The sequence below is a fragment of the Diadema setosum genome, chromosome 20 (genome assembly GCF_964275005.1).
Source record: "Diadema setosum chromosome 20, eeDiaSeto1, whole genome shotgun sequence".
NCBI lineage: Eukaryota > Metazoa > Echinodermata > Echinoidea > Diadematoida > Diadematidae > Diadema > Diadema setosum.
Genome location: NC_092704.1, coordinates 32193450 through 32209248, shown reverse-complemented (window position 1 = coordinate 32209248; position 15799 = coordinate 32193450). Strand labels below are relative to the sequence as shown.

General features: G+C 39.4%; 1 protein-coding gene across 1 annotated transcript in view; it reads left to right on the top strand.

The window, feature by feature from the left end:
- Nucleotides 1-15799, top strand: part of LOC140243612 (sushi, von Willebrand factor type A, EGF and pentraxin domain-containing protein 1-like) — an 80804-nt gene that overhangs the window by 32575 nt on the left and 32430 nt on the right. The window contains exons 6-16 of the mRNA XM_072323278.1: nucleotides 551-739; nucleotides 2402-2587; nucleotides 4228-4404; nucleotides 5474-5725; nucleotides 6573-6758; nucleotides 9049-9237; nucleotides 11436-11630; nucleotides 12071-12277; nucleotides 12744-12953; nucleotides 13501-13604; nucleotides 14744-14912. Of these exons, the coding sequence (XP_072179379.1) occupies nucleotides 551-739; nucleotides 2402-2587; nucleotides 4228-4404; nucleotides 5474-5725; nucleotides 6573-6758; nucleotides 9049-9237; nucleotides 11436-11630; nucleotides 12071-12277; nucleotides 12744-12953; nucleotides 13501-13604; nucleotides 14744-14912 (2064 nt within the window). The remainder of the gene's footprint in view (nucleotides 1-550; nucleotides 740-2401; nucleotides 2588-4227; nucleotides 4405-5473; nucleotides 5726-6572; nucleotides 6759-9048; nucleotides 9238-11435; nucleotides 11631-12070; nucleotides 12278-12743; nucleotides 12954-13500; nucleotides 13605-14743; nucleotides 14913-15799) is intronic.

Genomic DNA, 15799 nt, shown 5'->3' with positions numbered 1-15799 from the left:
TTGAGACACGATACATATATGGTATAAGTTTGACATTGATAGGCCATGCACTTTCTGAGCTAACCTCTGCACAACTTTTGTCCAGAAAGAAAGAAAGAAAGAAAGAAAGAATCCGTACAGATACAATAGGTGATCCGAGAGGATTCTCGGATCACCTAAAAATGAATACACTCCGAACGGCAAACTCATAACTTTATTCCAACGACAGCCGAGTGTCAGGTGGAAGTCCGGGTTCTTATTTCCATGAGGGATCGCACACGGTCCGGTATCGTGCTACCGACAGTGCAGGGAACTACGCAACCTGCACGATAACATTTGTGGTGGTTGGTAAGTGAGATCCTATCCCCGTCACTGATAGTCACTTGTTTCTCGCTACTCTGAAAACAGTGCAGTCTAAATGAAGCAGTCGACTTGTCAACCCGTTCATTTCAAATCAGGGAAGGTAGGGTCAAAGATCAATTTAAATCAAAGAATCAAGATGACAAAAGGCAATCACATGCGTGTGTGTATTGAATAATATGTTGCCTTCTTTCACTTGTTTCTCCAACAGTGATTCGTTGTTCCTCTCTGTCGGGACCATCTCACGGGAGTGTAGGCTGTTCAAACGTTCGGTATGTAGGTTCGACCTGCAGGTACTCCTGCTCTACTGGCTACTACGTTAGCGGCGGATCCTCGTCTAGAACCTGTCGGCGAACAGGCAACTCAGGTGTCTGGTCAGGATCAGCCCCCTACTGTGCCCGTAAGGAGAGGAGAAATATCTGTTAGGCCAATATCATCCTCCCCCCCCCCCCCCCCAAAGAAAAAAAATATAAATATATAAATAAATAAGTAAATAAAGATGAATAAATAAATGAATAAATAAATGAATACATAAAAACAAACAAAAAACAAAAACAAACAAAAAACAAACAAAACAAATACAAGAACAAACAAGACCCAGAGCAGACGACCAATGTTTGCTTGCCTCCTAAGTCACAACGTGTCACGTTTACATGCTGGTAACAACGCGTCCATAATTGTTTGCGAGGAATTATAGAGTGGTGCAAAGTGTTTATACAGAGTTACCGGACCGAAGATTCGGTGGGTATGCATATCAATTTTAATGCCTGTGATCCTTTTTAGTCTTTCACATGTGCATGACCTTTATGAACTATACCAAAATGTGTCCGTAGATATTATGTTAAGTATTGAAATAGCACCATTGAATTGCTTGAACTGACTCGAATGTAAGACAGCTATGATAAGTTGTTTGCTAGCAAAAGTTAAAGTTAATCTAAAGTAAGATGTATAAATGCCAGCTTAATTCTCCGTGATGCAATTCGAAGTAATGTCTGCAAATAATGATTTACAATATCAATGTTATTCCAGTTTAATTAGAATAATACCAGTTCTTTGAAGAGATCTTGTGGTTATTAATTAATTCTAAGTATACATTCTGAAGGAGTAACAGTGTCAGAGGTGAAACTATAGCCCTACCCATCATTTACGGTACATTGACGAATCAAGTAATGCTCTTTTAAGTCCTTGCATCTTAAGCAGATCAAATGATTTAGCATAACTAATGTGATGAGATATTGAATTCTGAATGAGTTTCACAGGGTACCTGAAAATTACAGAAAGTGCCAATTATTCAGAATAGAGCACAATGATGCATGAAGTTCTAACTTCTAAAGTCCACTTGCAGCAATCTCAACAAGACCACTAGCATAATAATTATTACACCATCTTTTGATTGGTAAGTGCAGAAGGGAAGCTTCAGAAATCACTGTGGAAGCGCACCTTTTTGATGATGAAAATAATCGGACTGGCTTGCAAGACAGCAAGCATAATTTTAATTACCATTTAATTTGCCAAATACATAATGTAGAATAAGACTGCAATTATTGCAGCAAATATTTTACCCATTTTTTGAAGAGATGAAATATTCAAGACAAAATTGTGGATATGGATTTGATTCTTCTTCATCCTTCGTTTTTTCTACGCTAAACGCGCTCTTCAGATGATACCTGATGGCATGCTGCATGCATGCTGAGAAGGCTATAGCTCGTTATTTGGAAAGTTCGTTATTCCGAAAACACTTTAGTCCGAAGATTCGTTATTCCGAAGGTTCATTTTTCCGAATTTCATATTCGGATTAACGAATCTTCGGAGTAACGAACCTTTGGAACAACGCCACAAATGTTCGGATTAACGAACCTCTAGGTATAGGGAATTTGTGTGTTTCGGATTAACGACCCTTCGGAATAATGAACTTTCGGAATAGCGAACCTTCGGAATAACGAACAGCACCCGCTGAGAAGGCTGGATCCGAAGTAGCTGAAAATCTATTGTGCAGATAAAAACAGTCAAATGCATTGAAAGTGACACCTACCATAACTCTTGCCATTCTGCATCACTCTAGGAGTGACCTGTCCGTCGTTGAGTGCCCCATCAAATGGAAGAAAAAGCTGTACAGACGGCCGCTACTACAATAGCAGGTGCACTCTCTCCTGTAACCAGGGGTACACTCTCGAAGGTTCCAGCTCACAGTGGACCTGTTTGAGCTCTGGTTCATGGTCCAATGGGGGAACGTCTCCGACTTGTGCTGGTAAGAATATTAGACCTTTGAAAGTTGAGTTATTGTCACAACTCTAACAGCGATAAAAACAAATCAACGCCAATTAACTGGCAGCGTCCATATGAATGAGGTTTTTGGTTATTTACTTAAATAATCTCTTTATTTATCTATATATCCATTTATCAATCTATACCCATCTATCTGTCTATCTATCTATCTATCTATCTATCTATCTATCTATCTCTATATATAATCATCTATTTGATCGCAGTAAAAATCCCCATTTTATGCTTCTGGACATCAACGCACAAACAAGCAACCAGACATAGATTGTATTTTGACTTCTGTTCAGCTCAACCTTGGTAAACTGCATCCATTGCAGGTTTGATCCGTTGTTTATATGTGTCTACCAATGGTCTACGCACTCTTTTGCTTCTTTGTTTTTCCATTCGTCATTTATCATTATTTCATTGATTTTGTATCATACAGCTTTGATCAGATGCACTGTATCTATTTGCAAATATACCATCCACAATGCGAAGGTAAGTCATGTAAATTTCAGACTACTGACACCAGTGTTTCACGATGGAATTCCATTTCCGGATATTTGTAAACTTAATTTCGCGCGCGAACAATCGATATAGTTTGGGGCCTACCAACGAATCAAGAGTCCACGCTTTATGGTGCAGATGCGGGTTATATGCACTTATAAAATTGATGTTAATAACTAATTGGTAGCTTTTCGAAATTGTCTCTTGATTTTTAGTTTGTGTCCGAATAATTATGAACAAGTTTCTGGCTTTTAATTCAAGATAATTGTGATATCATGACATTCACCTGTAATATACAAAATCACTTCATGATACAATAGATTATTATCATCTCATTAATTTTGCCATCTAAATTACAACGAATACAGTAACGAGAAGATAATATGCACATATATATGCATATATATTCATATATTGATAGACACCTATACATACATAATGTAATTATACTAATGTATGTATAGTCAGGAATACAAAATGGCACACATAACAATGGAGGACCCCCCACAGTTAAACACGCACACTACATCAGCGTTGTAGATATCCAAAAACAATGAGAGTATTATTTTAACATAATCATGGACACACGCACACACGCGCGCACTCACATGCCCACAAAGTGTGAAAAGTGGATTTGTAAATGAATTGCGTAAAAAAAAAATATTCAGAACCTGGAAAGTATGGGAGAGGGGGAGGAATAGTATTAATTGTCATTTGATTTAGACATTTTGAATTACTGCTTTCTTTCACAGAATAATACGGATGGCAAAGTGTGGTCTTTAACATTGATTCAAGAAGAATAACGACAATGGTATTTAGGAATTTCTATGATAAAATCTACCAGTTTGAAAGACAATGATTCTAATCTTGGAAGGTTTGATTGTCTTATCCCTTCTAGGAGGATATTCCTATACTCGATTTAAAAAGTACTGCAACACTGCATTAGTTATATCTAACAGGCATAATTATAGAAAATCATCTTTCGATTATTATTATATGTCATTATTGATATCAATAATAATCACTTATTCTCGTATTCACATCTATTCTTTTACCCATTCATATATCCATTGCTGCATTCATTATGTAATCCAAGAAATCAATTCGTATTTGACTCAGTGGTAACCTGCGGGGCACTCACAAACCCGGCCAACGGCAGGGTGACCTGCACCAGCGGTCACTCCTACAACAGCCGATGTACGTTCACCTGTAACAGTGGGTATTCGCTGCGAGGCACCGGGTCGCTCGTCTGCCAGGCTTCAGGCAGGTGGTCCGCGTCAGCACCTACGTGCGCGGGTAAGTTCACATTCTTAATTTGTGACGTCTTCCATGAAAAATTGGCATGAATTCCTCAGCTCACATTCCTTTAAACTAAAAAACTTAAAAAAAAAACCTTTTTAACTGTCATGTGGCTTTTCATTACCTGTAGCTGTATTCATAAATAATAGGTAAATGGTGACAAGGATGATTAAAGTAATGCTATCAAAAATGGTAAAACGCGAGGCCACTTAAGGATTGGGAAGCTGGGAATGTGTGCAGCCCCCCAAACTATTTCGGCTCGCATAGATAGCCCCCTCCCCCCCCCCCCCCACACACACACAAAAAAAAAAAAAAACACCCCACACTATGGGTTTTAAAAAGGAAAAAAAAATCACACACACACACACACTCAATTAATGAATATATACCACAAACATAACATTCCTAGACTATTGATTTTACCGTCCCGATAGTCTTCCCGTGGGAAAAGGGAAAGGAGGGGTGCAATGAGCCAACTTTTAAGCACTATGTTGTCGATACAGGCCTACCCTTGACCATGCAGGATCCCCCCCCCCCCCCCATTAACTTCAATTTGTTTCGCGGCTTCTGAAACTTTATGTTATCAATTTTATTATGCATGGATGACTTTCACAGTTCAATTCAGTTCAATTTAATTCAGTTCGATTCAAATTACTTGAAGCAATCATTCTTTGATTAATACAAATTAATAAAATTAATACAAATACTCTATTATTTTGGTTATAGACGAAATCCTTTACAGATTTCTGAAGCTGGATTCCGTAATGAGATTCCCAGAACATTTTTTTTTTCGTAGCAAACTACAAATGATAAGAATAACAGTGATATGGCTGCTAACTATCGAGCTGATAATGATTAATGAATTGAATATGATAACAATTAGTTGTCAATAGGCAAATCATGCTACATATTATTATGACCAACACCTAGAGGCCTGAGATAAACGTCTGTGATTCTATTACACAACAATGTTCCAACTTATAGTTGGATGATTGGTCCGACTATAACACAGTCACTGGTCACGGAACTGTCTACAAAACTTTATTCTCTTCTGTCCTGCATAAAGACACAACAAACCCAGCGTTTAGGTCGTGTCCATCCTCGTTTACCACATACGCCTCCGATTTGGCCACTTCGGCCACCGTCAGATGGCCAGCAGTCACGGTTTCGGATAACTCTGGCGCGACCATAACCCCGCGACAGACAACAGGGCGAGGTTCAGGGAGCAGTTTCTCAGAGGGAGTACACCCCATAACCTACACGGCAGCCGATCCAGCTGGTAACACCGCAACCTGCTCTTTCTCCATTACGGTAGCAGGTGAGAACTATTATGTTCATAGCACAGTGTATCATAAAAGTAATTTTTTTTTTCTTCAAATCATTCATTCACTGGGTGGAGCTGCACAACAGCGTTGTGATGCAGGACGGCGTGGTCCCCTTCGAGTAAGACGATGTTAATAATGGCAGGGATGGCCTTCCATAATATATCATCAAGTCCGCAAGTTTTTAGTTGTGGTGGCCGGGCCGGTCGCGCCGCGCCGCCGCCGCGGCGGGCCGCAGGACGTACTGTAGGTACAGTACGTAGGCACGCGCACAGCCTACACGGCCGGGGCGCGTTTTTTTTTAAGACGGCACAGATTGGGGCCGGGCATGGCGCGTGTTAAACCTATGGGAAAAACGTTGGGTTAGGGTTTTTGGTTATGGTTATGGTTATGGTTAGGGTTAGAGTTGGGGTTAGGGTTAGGGTTAGGGTTAGGGTTAGGGTTTGATGGTTAGGGTTAGGATTAGGATTAGGGTTAGGTTTAGGGATAGGGTCCCCGATAGATTTTTAGTTTCCCCAATCTGTGCCGTCTAAAAAAAAACACGCGGCCGGGGCGGCCCGCCCTGGGTCGTTGTCGGTCGTCGGGTCGGTCGTTCAGCAGTGAAACGCCGCCTGCAGCTGCGCCTGCTGGATGCCTGCTGCATCCAGATAGCTAGCTAGCTGGCGCGGCGGCGCCACGATCCTAACACCATGCATGGTTATTGGTTGCTCAATCTGATTATAGATCTTAGTATGGTAGATCCACTAGTGGCAGCAACTACCCTTGTCAAGTGTGTGCTCTCTTTACTGAGTATTATAAATACTCTTGAGTTCTTGGAACGTCTTCCGTTTTCGTATTTTGCAGTGATCCGATGTTCAGCACTTTCTGCGGTGGAACCACTCAGAGTTAGCTGTCAAAATGGGCGCATCAGGGGTTCAACCTGTTCCTACAGCTGTGGCACTGGCTACCGTCTCCAGGGGCGAGGGTCAACGGCTTGTTCAAAGACGGGGACTACGGGCTCCTGGACCAACCCAGCACCAACTTGCCAGAGTATGTGCATTAAATTGCTTTTGTCTTCTGCTGGGAAAGTGCTACATTAAGAACAACAATAACATTATGGAATGGAGTCACAGACTTTTTAAAAGATAGGGTCAAAATTAGCCCGACCATACGCTGTGCACAGCGACTGGCTGGGCTGTGAATAAGATCTAGAAAATCTCTACTGTTAACGTTAACTGTTAGAGTCTAGCGTTAGGTCAAAATGTGAATGTGGGTTATCCAGCACATTGAGTGAAAATGGCTTTATCATCGATAAGTTTTGTACTGGTATTCATACAAATTACAAGTAAAAAGCCAAGGGCCATCCAGGAGAACTGAAGACGAGAACAGTTACCACACATGCTTTTTGCTCATTCTGAAATGACACTTGAAAGAAAGGGAACTTGCCAACTTTGCTAAGATTAAGAAGAAGAAGCTGCAATACAATTGTACGACCCTATTCAAATACACGAACTAGGTTTCTATTCAATTTCCGTCATGGCTTGTAATGTTCTATCTATCCAGGTTGAGATACATAAATACAAAGTTGTGTAACTTGTATAGAAATCTACATAGGTGCCTAACTGTATTTTATTGAACCTACAACCTAGTGACAACAGTAAAACCCTTCATATTCATTGTTTTTTTTATCTTCTGCACCTTTTTTTTTTACCCAATCTGTGTGATTATCCCATTCACAATGGATTGACTTAATAACTCAGTTGAGAAGATTTTGGTTTCTTTGAAATTAAAAAGGAAGTTGTACTTTTACTAGGGCCTACTAAAAACAGTAGGCCCTACATACTACATACCATTTTTCACACAGCATACAACATGCATTCAAGACTTCATAGAGACGCTACAATACAGTTTTCAAACAAACTTCATTATTGTCCCCGCCGAACGAGTTCGAGCAGGGGACTATGAAACGGGCTCCGTACGTGTGTGTGTCTGTGTGTCCGTCCGTCTGTCTGTCCGTCCGTCCGTCTGTGTGTCCGTGTGTGATCAAAATGTTCAAAATGCTACTCCGCCATTTCTAACCCGATTTTGATTCTGTTTGCTTTATATGATGGCACTAGGTGAGGGCTTCAAAACTTCTACACAGAATTTTGACCTTTGACTTCTTTGACCTTTGACCTTGATTTTTGACCTATATTGTACATTGCCTACAAAATGCTACTCCTTCGCCATTTGTAACCCGATTTCGATTCCGTTTACTTTATGTGATGGCACTAGCTTAGGGCTTCAAAACTTCTACACAGAATTTTGACCTTTGACTCCTTTGACCTTGATTTTTGACCTATATTGTACATTTTGCTACAAAATGCTACGCCTTTGCCATTTGTAACCTGATTTCAATTCCGTTTGTTTTAAGTGATGGCAGTAGGTGAGGGCTTCAGAACTTCTACACAGAATTTTGACCTTTGACTTCTTTGACCTTTGACCTTGATTTTTTACCTATATTGTACATTGGCTACAAAATGCTACTCCTTCGCTATTTCTAACCCGATTTCGATTCCGTTTGCTTTATGTGATGGCACTAGGTGAGGGTTTCAAAACTTCTACATAGAATTTTGACCTTTGACTTCTTTGACCTTTGACCTTGATCTTTTTACCTATATTGTACATTTTGCTACTAAATGCTACTTCCGGCGGGGACATATATTACGCACCGCGTAATTTCTACTTTTCCTTGTTGCATTTGAAATCCTTTTTATCTCTTGTGTAGAAAGTGTTTGTGAAGTAGTATAATAAAGCAGGGGTGGATCCAGGAATTCCATAAAGGAGGGGGGGGCGCAAACAATATTTCTGTGGTACTTCCGGGTTTCATCTAATTTTTTTCTTTATATTTCTTTTGTTTTAACAACAAATAAAGAGGGGGACCGCGCCCTGTGCGTGCCCCCCCCCCCCCCCCCCCATCCGCCACTGTAAAGAGTCGTCCAGAAATACACTGTAACTAGATTACATTAGCCTGTGGAGGCAAGAAGCAGAACAAGGCATGAGTCAATTACTTAAGAAGTTTGTCATGGACATTTTGCTTTCTAGGTACTGGTTGTACAAACCAACCTGGAATGAGGGTTTTTATCCCTGATTGGACTGTCACTTTAACATATCTAAGTATCTAAAAAGTAAAATTAGTCCATTGATATGCTAGGCATTTTTTCTTTTAGTTTCAGATTTTACTTTCTGATAGACTGCTTTTTTAAATGTGTTTCTTGATGTCTTGACCTTTCATTTAAGAAAGATAAAGATTTCAAAGGAGTGAGTGTGATTATTTAATGTGAATGTGACTTCTGCACAGTTTTGCAGTGCCCTGCACCCAATGTGCCAGCCAATGGTAGGGTGGTTGGATCCTGCTCCAGAAACTATGGCTCTACCTGTAACTATGCTTGCAATACTGGCTATGAAATCAACAACAGTCAACGCCGGTGCACTGCCAACCCAGGGAGCACAACAGCATCATGGCAAGGAGCTGCTCCAGTGTGCACGAGTGAGTTTCAATGGCACATTTAGTTTTCTTAGCTGCCAACACTGTATATGAAAAAGAAGGAGTATGTAGTTTTTTTTTTACACAAGGTTTCTAAATACACATCAAAATGACACTTGTAGTACCGGTACCCCTCAGAAACACAACATGAAGTGTGTTTGTGTGGTAACACAGCTTAAGCAGACAAGGTTGCTGTTGTTTGTTTTCTTGCATTTCTGTTTTGTTGGTTGTATTGTTGAAAGACATCTAGATCAAGCAGTGTATAATTTTGTGAATCTTGCAACTAATAAATGTATTATATTCACTATTAGTATCATCTCCATCACTTTTAATATCAAACTTTAGTAATAATAGTGACAGGAATACCGGTTTGAGTTTGGAGTAGATCTGGGCCCCGTTTCATAAAAGATGTTAGGATGTCAACTCTTGCTGGAATGACAACTTCCCATAGCAACAGCCAATCAGGAAGCTGCATTCTTGTCATTACCATGACAATTGTCATTCCAGCAAGAGTTATTATCATATCAACTTTTTATGAAATGGGGCCCTGATGAGCGTTAAAGGTCTTGGTCAAGTTTAGGAAGCTGCATATTCAATTATCAAGCTTGGTGCAAGCATGAAGTACCACAGATCAATGTATTCATTAGATCTTGATACATCCTGTTGGTGTTAATCAAGGATCATGATACCATTTGTGTATGTTAATATATAGACATATGTCTGACAATAGAAATCACATGTGGGAAATAAATCCAGCTATCCTTGGTTTATAAAGAATCATCTTTTAGGAATAAATAAGAAAATGTGCCTGTCTTTTGAGTCTATCAAACTCGGAATACATTCATGTTGGAATGGAAATTGATATTTTTGGAGGGCATAATCAACCAGCTTTACTGGCAAAAGATCTAATAATGTATATCATGTCATCACCTTGATGGACTACTGCAAATGGTGAGAAGGCATTCAGTAAATTGCACCTGGAATCTCCACCTTGAAAATTTGTAATGACTTGTTGTAGACAGTGTGTCCATATCTAACATAGATAAGATGCAGTGCCTTCCACACATTGACTTTACATAACGTGGTTTTCATTGCTATTAGGAATCAATGGTGCAAGGCTATGAGAGAAATTAGGAACTTGATATATCTCCAAATTGCCTATGACAATAATTGGCACTTGTAGTGGCTCTTGATGAATACATTCCTTTATAGTCCTACTTGACTGAGTTATTGCTTCATGCGCTCATTTTTTCCCATCTAGTTTTCCTAATGCCTTGTTCAGTACTGACAATCATTTCAAGAATGACTAAAGTCACAGTACAGCACCTTCAAAACTCTGCCACTTGAGTTTTGACATATTCAAAGAAATCTGATTATGTAACCTTGTACTAAGAGCACTAATTCATAGTTGGCTTCCTGTTGAAAAACAAACAAACAAACAAGTCTAACAATAATCACATCCTGTATTGAAAGTCACATGCCCCAGTTTATGTGGAAGACTGCATTTCCATTTTTCAGATCTACACTTTACTCTCTGTCACTAGGACTAGCAATCCACAGTTCATATGTACCATAAATAAAGCACTCATGGGGATATCACACTTTATCTGTCATTGGCCCCAAACTGGAACAATATCCCCCTCCTACTAAATCAAATACCTTTAACTGAAAAACTTAACAAACTTATTCAATTTTGCATACTAGTAATGGGTCAAGTGTAAAATATCATTTCCTCTTGGTTCTCAATGTGTGTGTGTGTGTGTGTGTGTGTGTGTTTGGTGCAAGTTTCCTTTTCATCCCCTTCTCTATACACTAAAGCACCATAAGCACCAGATGATGGACTTAATAGCTGTATGAGTAACCACTCTTACTTGTATTGTCATTGTAATCGTCACATGATTCATCATTTAGCTCAACCTTGTCCCATTAACAGCACCCAGAGGGAACACAACGGGTGAGAACGAAAGGGGAAGGGGGCTGTATGGTATTGTCTTTTAATAGCGATTGTTTCCAGGTAGGTAATTGTCTGAGGTACTATTGCTCAGGTTTAGATTCATCTATCCATCAATAAACAAGCTGTCAAGTAACAAATGCAGATTATAAATTGTGTGCTACAAAGTGCAATCGAGAGGTGGGGGGGGGGGCTAATAAAGCTGTGTTGTTACTAACTTTAATGCCTTTCAATCTTTTTCAAACCACAGGAAAACACTGCACAAAGCCACACCTAACACCGGCCCTGAGCATCTCCACCACTGGAGCCTGTCCAGCGGGTAACGTCGTCCCCACAGGCAATCGGTGCAGCTTCTCCTGCTCCGCCGGTTACTACATGCAGGGATCGAGCGTCTTGACGTGTCAGCATGATCGCACATGGAGCGGCAACCCGCCAACTTGCCACTGTTAGTGAGATGACATTAATTTTGTGGATCTTGTTGCGGTAGAGAATACTGTTACAGTAAAAGGATGTCGAGTATGAATGTTGTCAAGCTGTGATATTTCTCATGACTGGTACTCCAATTGTTCTAGATTGCATTTTTATCAGTTTGCAGTAGCAGTTGAAGATAAAAATCACTATGTTGAACTGATTTATTGGCTTCTTCCTGTTTCGTAACATTTGCAGTGTAGGATCAGTACTGTAGTGAATATACTTTGGATTGTGTCAGTGGAATTTGTACCAGGTATATTGTTAAAAACAACTGATTAGGAAACCTGATTTGTCAAAATGCAAAGGAATGACCCAAGGGAATTTTCAGCATATAAAACGGGTACAATTATCAATGCATTAACTACAATGTACCTTGACATTACCAAGTGCTTTGTCGTGTTGTCTTCTATACAGTAATAACTTGCCCCACAAGTGCCTTACCTGCACCCAGCAATGGACGGAGACAGGGTTGTACCAATACGCGAGAAAATTATGGCGCTGTGTGCACCCTGGCGTGTAATGTTGGTTATCTGCCCACGGCACCGGTACAGCGTACATGCGCTGACGACGGTGATGGCGACGGAAATGGATTCTGGCGAGGAGAGGATCTGAGTTGCACCAGTGGGTGATCTGTGATATATCTTGATTTATAATGCCATTTCTACTTCATTTCTCCAGAAAAAATAGATATGCATACCACTTTTTCAGTTGCACATTATGCAGTAAAAAAAAAAGATACATTCATTTTTCAGAGTATGATACAGATTTCCTTTTGGGTTTTGATGGTTGAGCTAGAAGAACCTCTGCAAATCATTGTCATAATTTTTCATAGTCTCTCATTTAGCACTTCCCTGCAAAATAAGTTTGTTGGTGAGATACTGTTCCACAATCACATATATGAAAATTGTCACCTTTTGGTCTGCTGCAGTCATCAGAGGAGATGATGATGTGTATTTTTAATCATTTACTTGAAAAAGCATTGTTCAAAGTCCTTCTACCTGTTTGCAAAATTGAGCATGATACCTGGATTCAAGGAAATACAATTTGATGGGGGAAAAAAATGCTTTTCTTGATTCTAATTTGCAAGTTGTGACATGTCCACAACCACCTGTCCCGGCCAATGGTGCCATCGGGAGTTGCATCTTCCAAGGGGCGTCACAGAACTTTGGGGGGCGACAGAAATTCAGCACTCGCTGCACGCTGACGTGCAACCTAGGATTTAGCCAGACCGGAGGATCATCGAGTCGTGTCTGCCAGGCCAGTGGGGCTTGGGATGGAACCTTACCCACCTGTGAAGGTAATTTTAACTATATGCCCAGTTATTTCCATTCTTTCATTGACAAGTCTTGTGTGCTTGATAATGAATTTATTTAAGTTGCTAAAGACTATAGTTCTGAGTATACTCGGGCAGGTGTCTTTGGGAAATGCATGTTATAGCTAAATCAACCCGTCCTCAACGGGTTAAATGAGCACATGTAAGTACAAACACTTACAGTGAAAGTAAGAGCATCATGATGAATTGGTAGTTATTCAATGAAGTTGCCGTATCTCAAAAATGGAGAACAATAACTAGATTGTGTGGACTTAATGTGGTTGATATTTTACTCGCTGACTACAGTTTTTATGTAGATATATCCCGAAGAGGTCTTTCCTATGGTTGTATCTTTAGAATAAATCCTCCCACTCACAAAATAAGAACCTAAACCAAACTTTGAGTATAGTTTCACTTGCTTTACTTTGCTTCTGTATCAAGTTTGTTCATGTTTTCACTCAGTTAAAATCATTTGCCGAAGGATCTGCCTTTTGGTGATTTTAAACACTGCTTTTGTGACTTCCAAACTCAGATACCACCCAGCCAGAGCTGACTTGCCCAGGTGATAAGACGTTTGTGACTGGAGAACTCTCAACATCTGCCCCGATTCCCTGGAACTCATGGGAGCCAGTAACAGTGAGATAAAATGTGGCATTTTCTTTCTGTTTTATGCTATGATATTAAAAGAAGCCCTCATTGATGAAATATTATACAGTTTGTATATGTCGTACAAAAATGTACATTGTAATATTTGATGGATAGCAATTCTGACAAATCTTGTTTGTGTTTTTGGTTTATAACAGTAACTATTTATCTGTATGGTTTATAGTGTACAGTGTGCTCGGCCATTATGACAAACATGGTTATAACAAAATTCCAGTTTGAATACAATGAAATAAGAATTCAGACCTCAACATTATCTGCTCTATGTTTTTTGTTGTTTATTTGTTAGGTTATAATGAAATTTCAATACAACGAGAGAAAACTGCCGGTCCTGAGGACTTTGTTATAACGGGAGTCCACTGTATCTAGTACGTCAGCACTTGGGTTTTGTTGTCAAATATTAAGTTTGGCAGTCCTACCAAGGTTGGTTCATGCTGCCAAAATAACGGCTAATTCAACTACTGCAAACAGTTGTACACTGTTATTTTCGCATAGGCCTACAGATATTTTTCGCGAATGAGGAGGTCATGGACATTTTCGCGAGATGTTGTTTTCGCAAATTGACACAGAGGCCTTCATAAACGCACTACTACCTTAGTGTATGGTGACATTTTTGCGTGTTGTTACATTCGCGATCCAACTGTGATTCACGAGATTTGCACAATTTCAACCCTTGCAAAAATTACAGCTTATACAGTATTCCATGGCAATTTACACTTCTTGCTTCCTGCTCAGTTTTTCTTACACGTCAAATCCACACTGTAGAATGCTCAAAGTGCATCGCTCCATGCTATACTATAAAGATGTATATATCTTTATATATGTATATATATATATACATTCACAACAGTAGGTCAATATAAAAACTCTGTTAGTCAAAATTATGTCTCTAACAGAGTTTTTATATTGACCTACTGTTCTTTCTTAGGACTCCGCGGAGAAACTAATTGCTGTTATTTATATATATATATATATATACAGTATATATATATATATATATATATATATATATATATACAGTGTACATTATATATTGTTTGTTGTTGATTTTTTTTTGGTAATGTGATGAATTAATATGCTTTCCTATGACCAACACCCATCTCATTTTCTAGGGTAGAGACCGCGGGGCTCCCCTCCCTGCCACTCTAGATACCATAGATGGTGTGGCAGTTGGCCCCGTCAAGCCAGCCACGCTTCAAGAGGGTAGTCACAGGGTTGTGTACACCTCCACTGACCCGGCAGGAAATTCAGCCTCATGTGCATTCAACATTCGCATCCAAGGTGAGAGTGCAAAAACCTGACGCTTCTTCTAAACATTGTCATATCTGTTGAGTCAAATGAATTCAACAGTTTGTCATTCTCTACACCATTATTATTTTTCTTTCCCTCAAAGGAAATAATTATGCAAACCACCCTCCTTGTCACATTTTTAATATGTCAATGTAGATTTTTGTAAAAGTTGTTATTTCGGAGCTTGTGCCTACAACCTTACCTCTCCCCCCCCCCCCAAAAAAAAAAAAAAAAAAAGATGTAGAAACATAATCTCTTCTTTGCGTAATTTTGATGTAACACAATGATTTCAAACTGAGGAAGAAAGATTTGCAGTAGCACCATGTGTATGCAGTCCTTGAAAGAAATACGTACACATGGTGTTACCGCAAACATGCATCTCTTTTTCATTTACATCACCATGCAAACTTTCAAACAAGACTTTAAAGGGAAGGTAAACCCAAAGAGCAATGTGGATTGAGTGAAAGCAGCAACATTAGTAGAACACATCAGTGAAAGTTTGAGAAAAAATCGGACAATCGATGCAAAAGTTATGAATTTTTAAAGTTTTGGTGTTGGAACCGCTGGATGAGGAGACTACTAGAGGATATGACGTATGAGTGGACAACAATACAAAGAAAATATAGAGGATATTCAACAAAAATTCACTTTTCTAGAATTATGAAAGAGCAGTGGACCAACCGCTTTCAGAAAGCAGGGGGAATAATTGCTACCCTCAACATACATATGTCAATATCAAGTTGATGGAATTTGTAATTTTCATGAAAAATTGATTTTTGTAGTATTTTCTTTATATTTTCTTGATATTGTAGTCCACTCATACGTCATAACCTCTAGTAGTCTCCTCATCCAGCGGTTCCAACACGAAAACTTTAAAA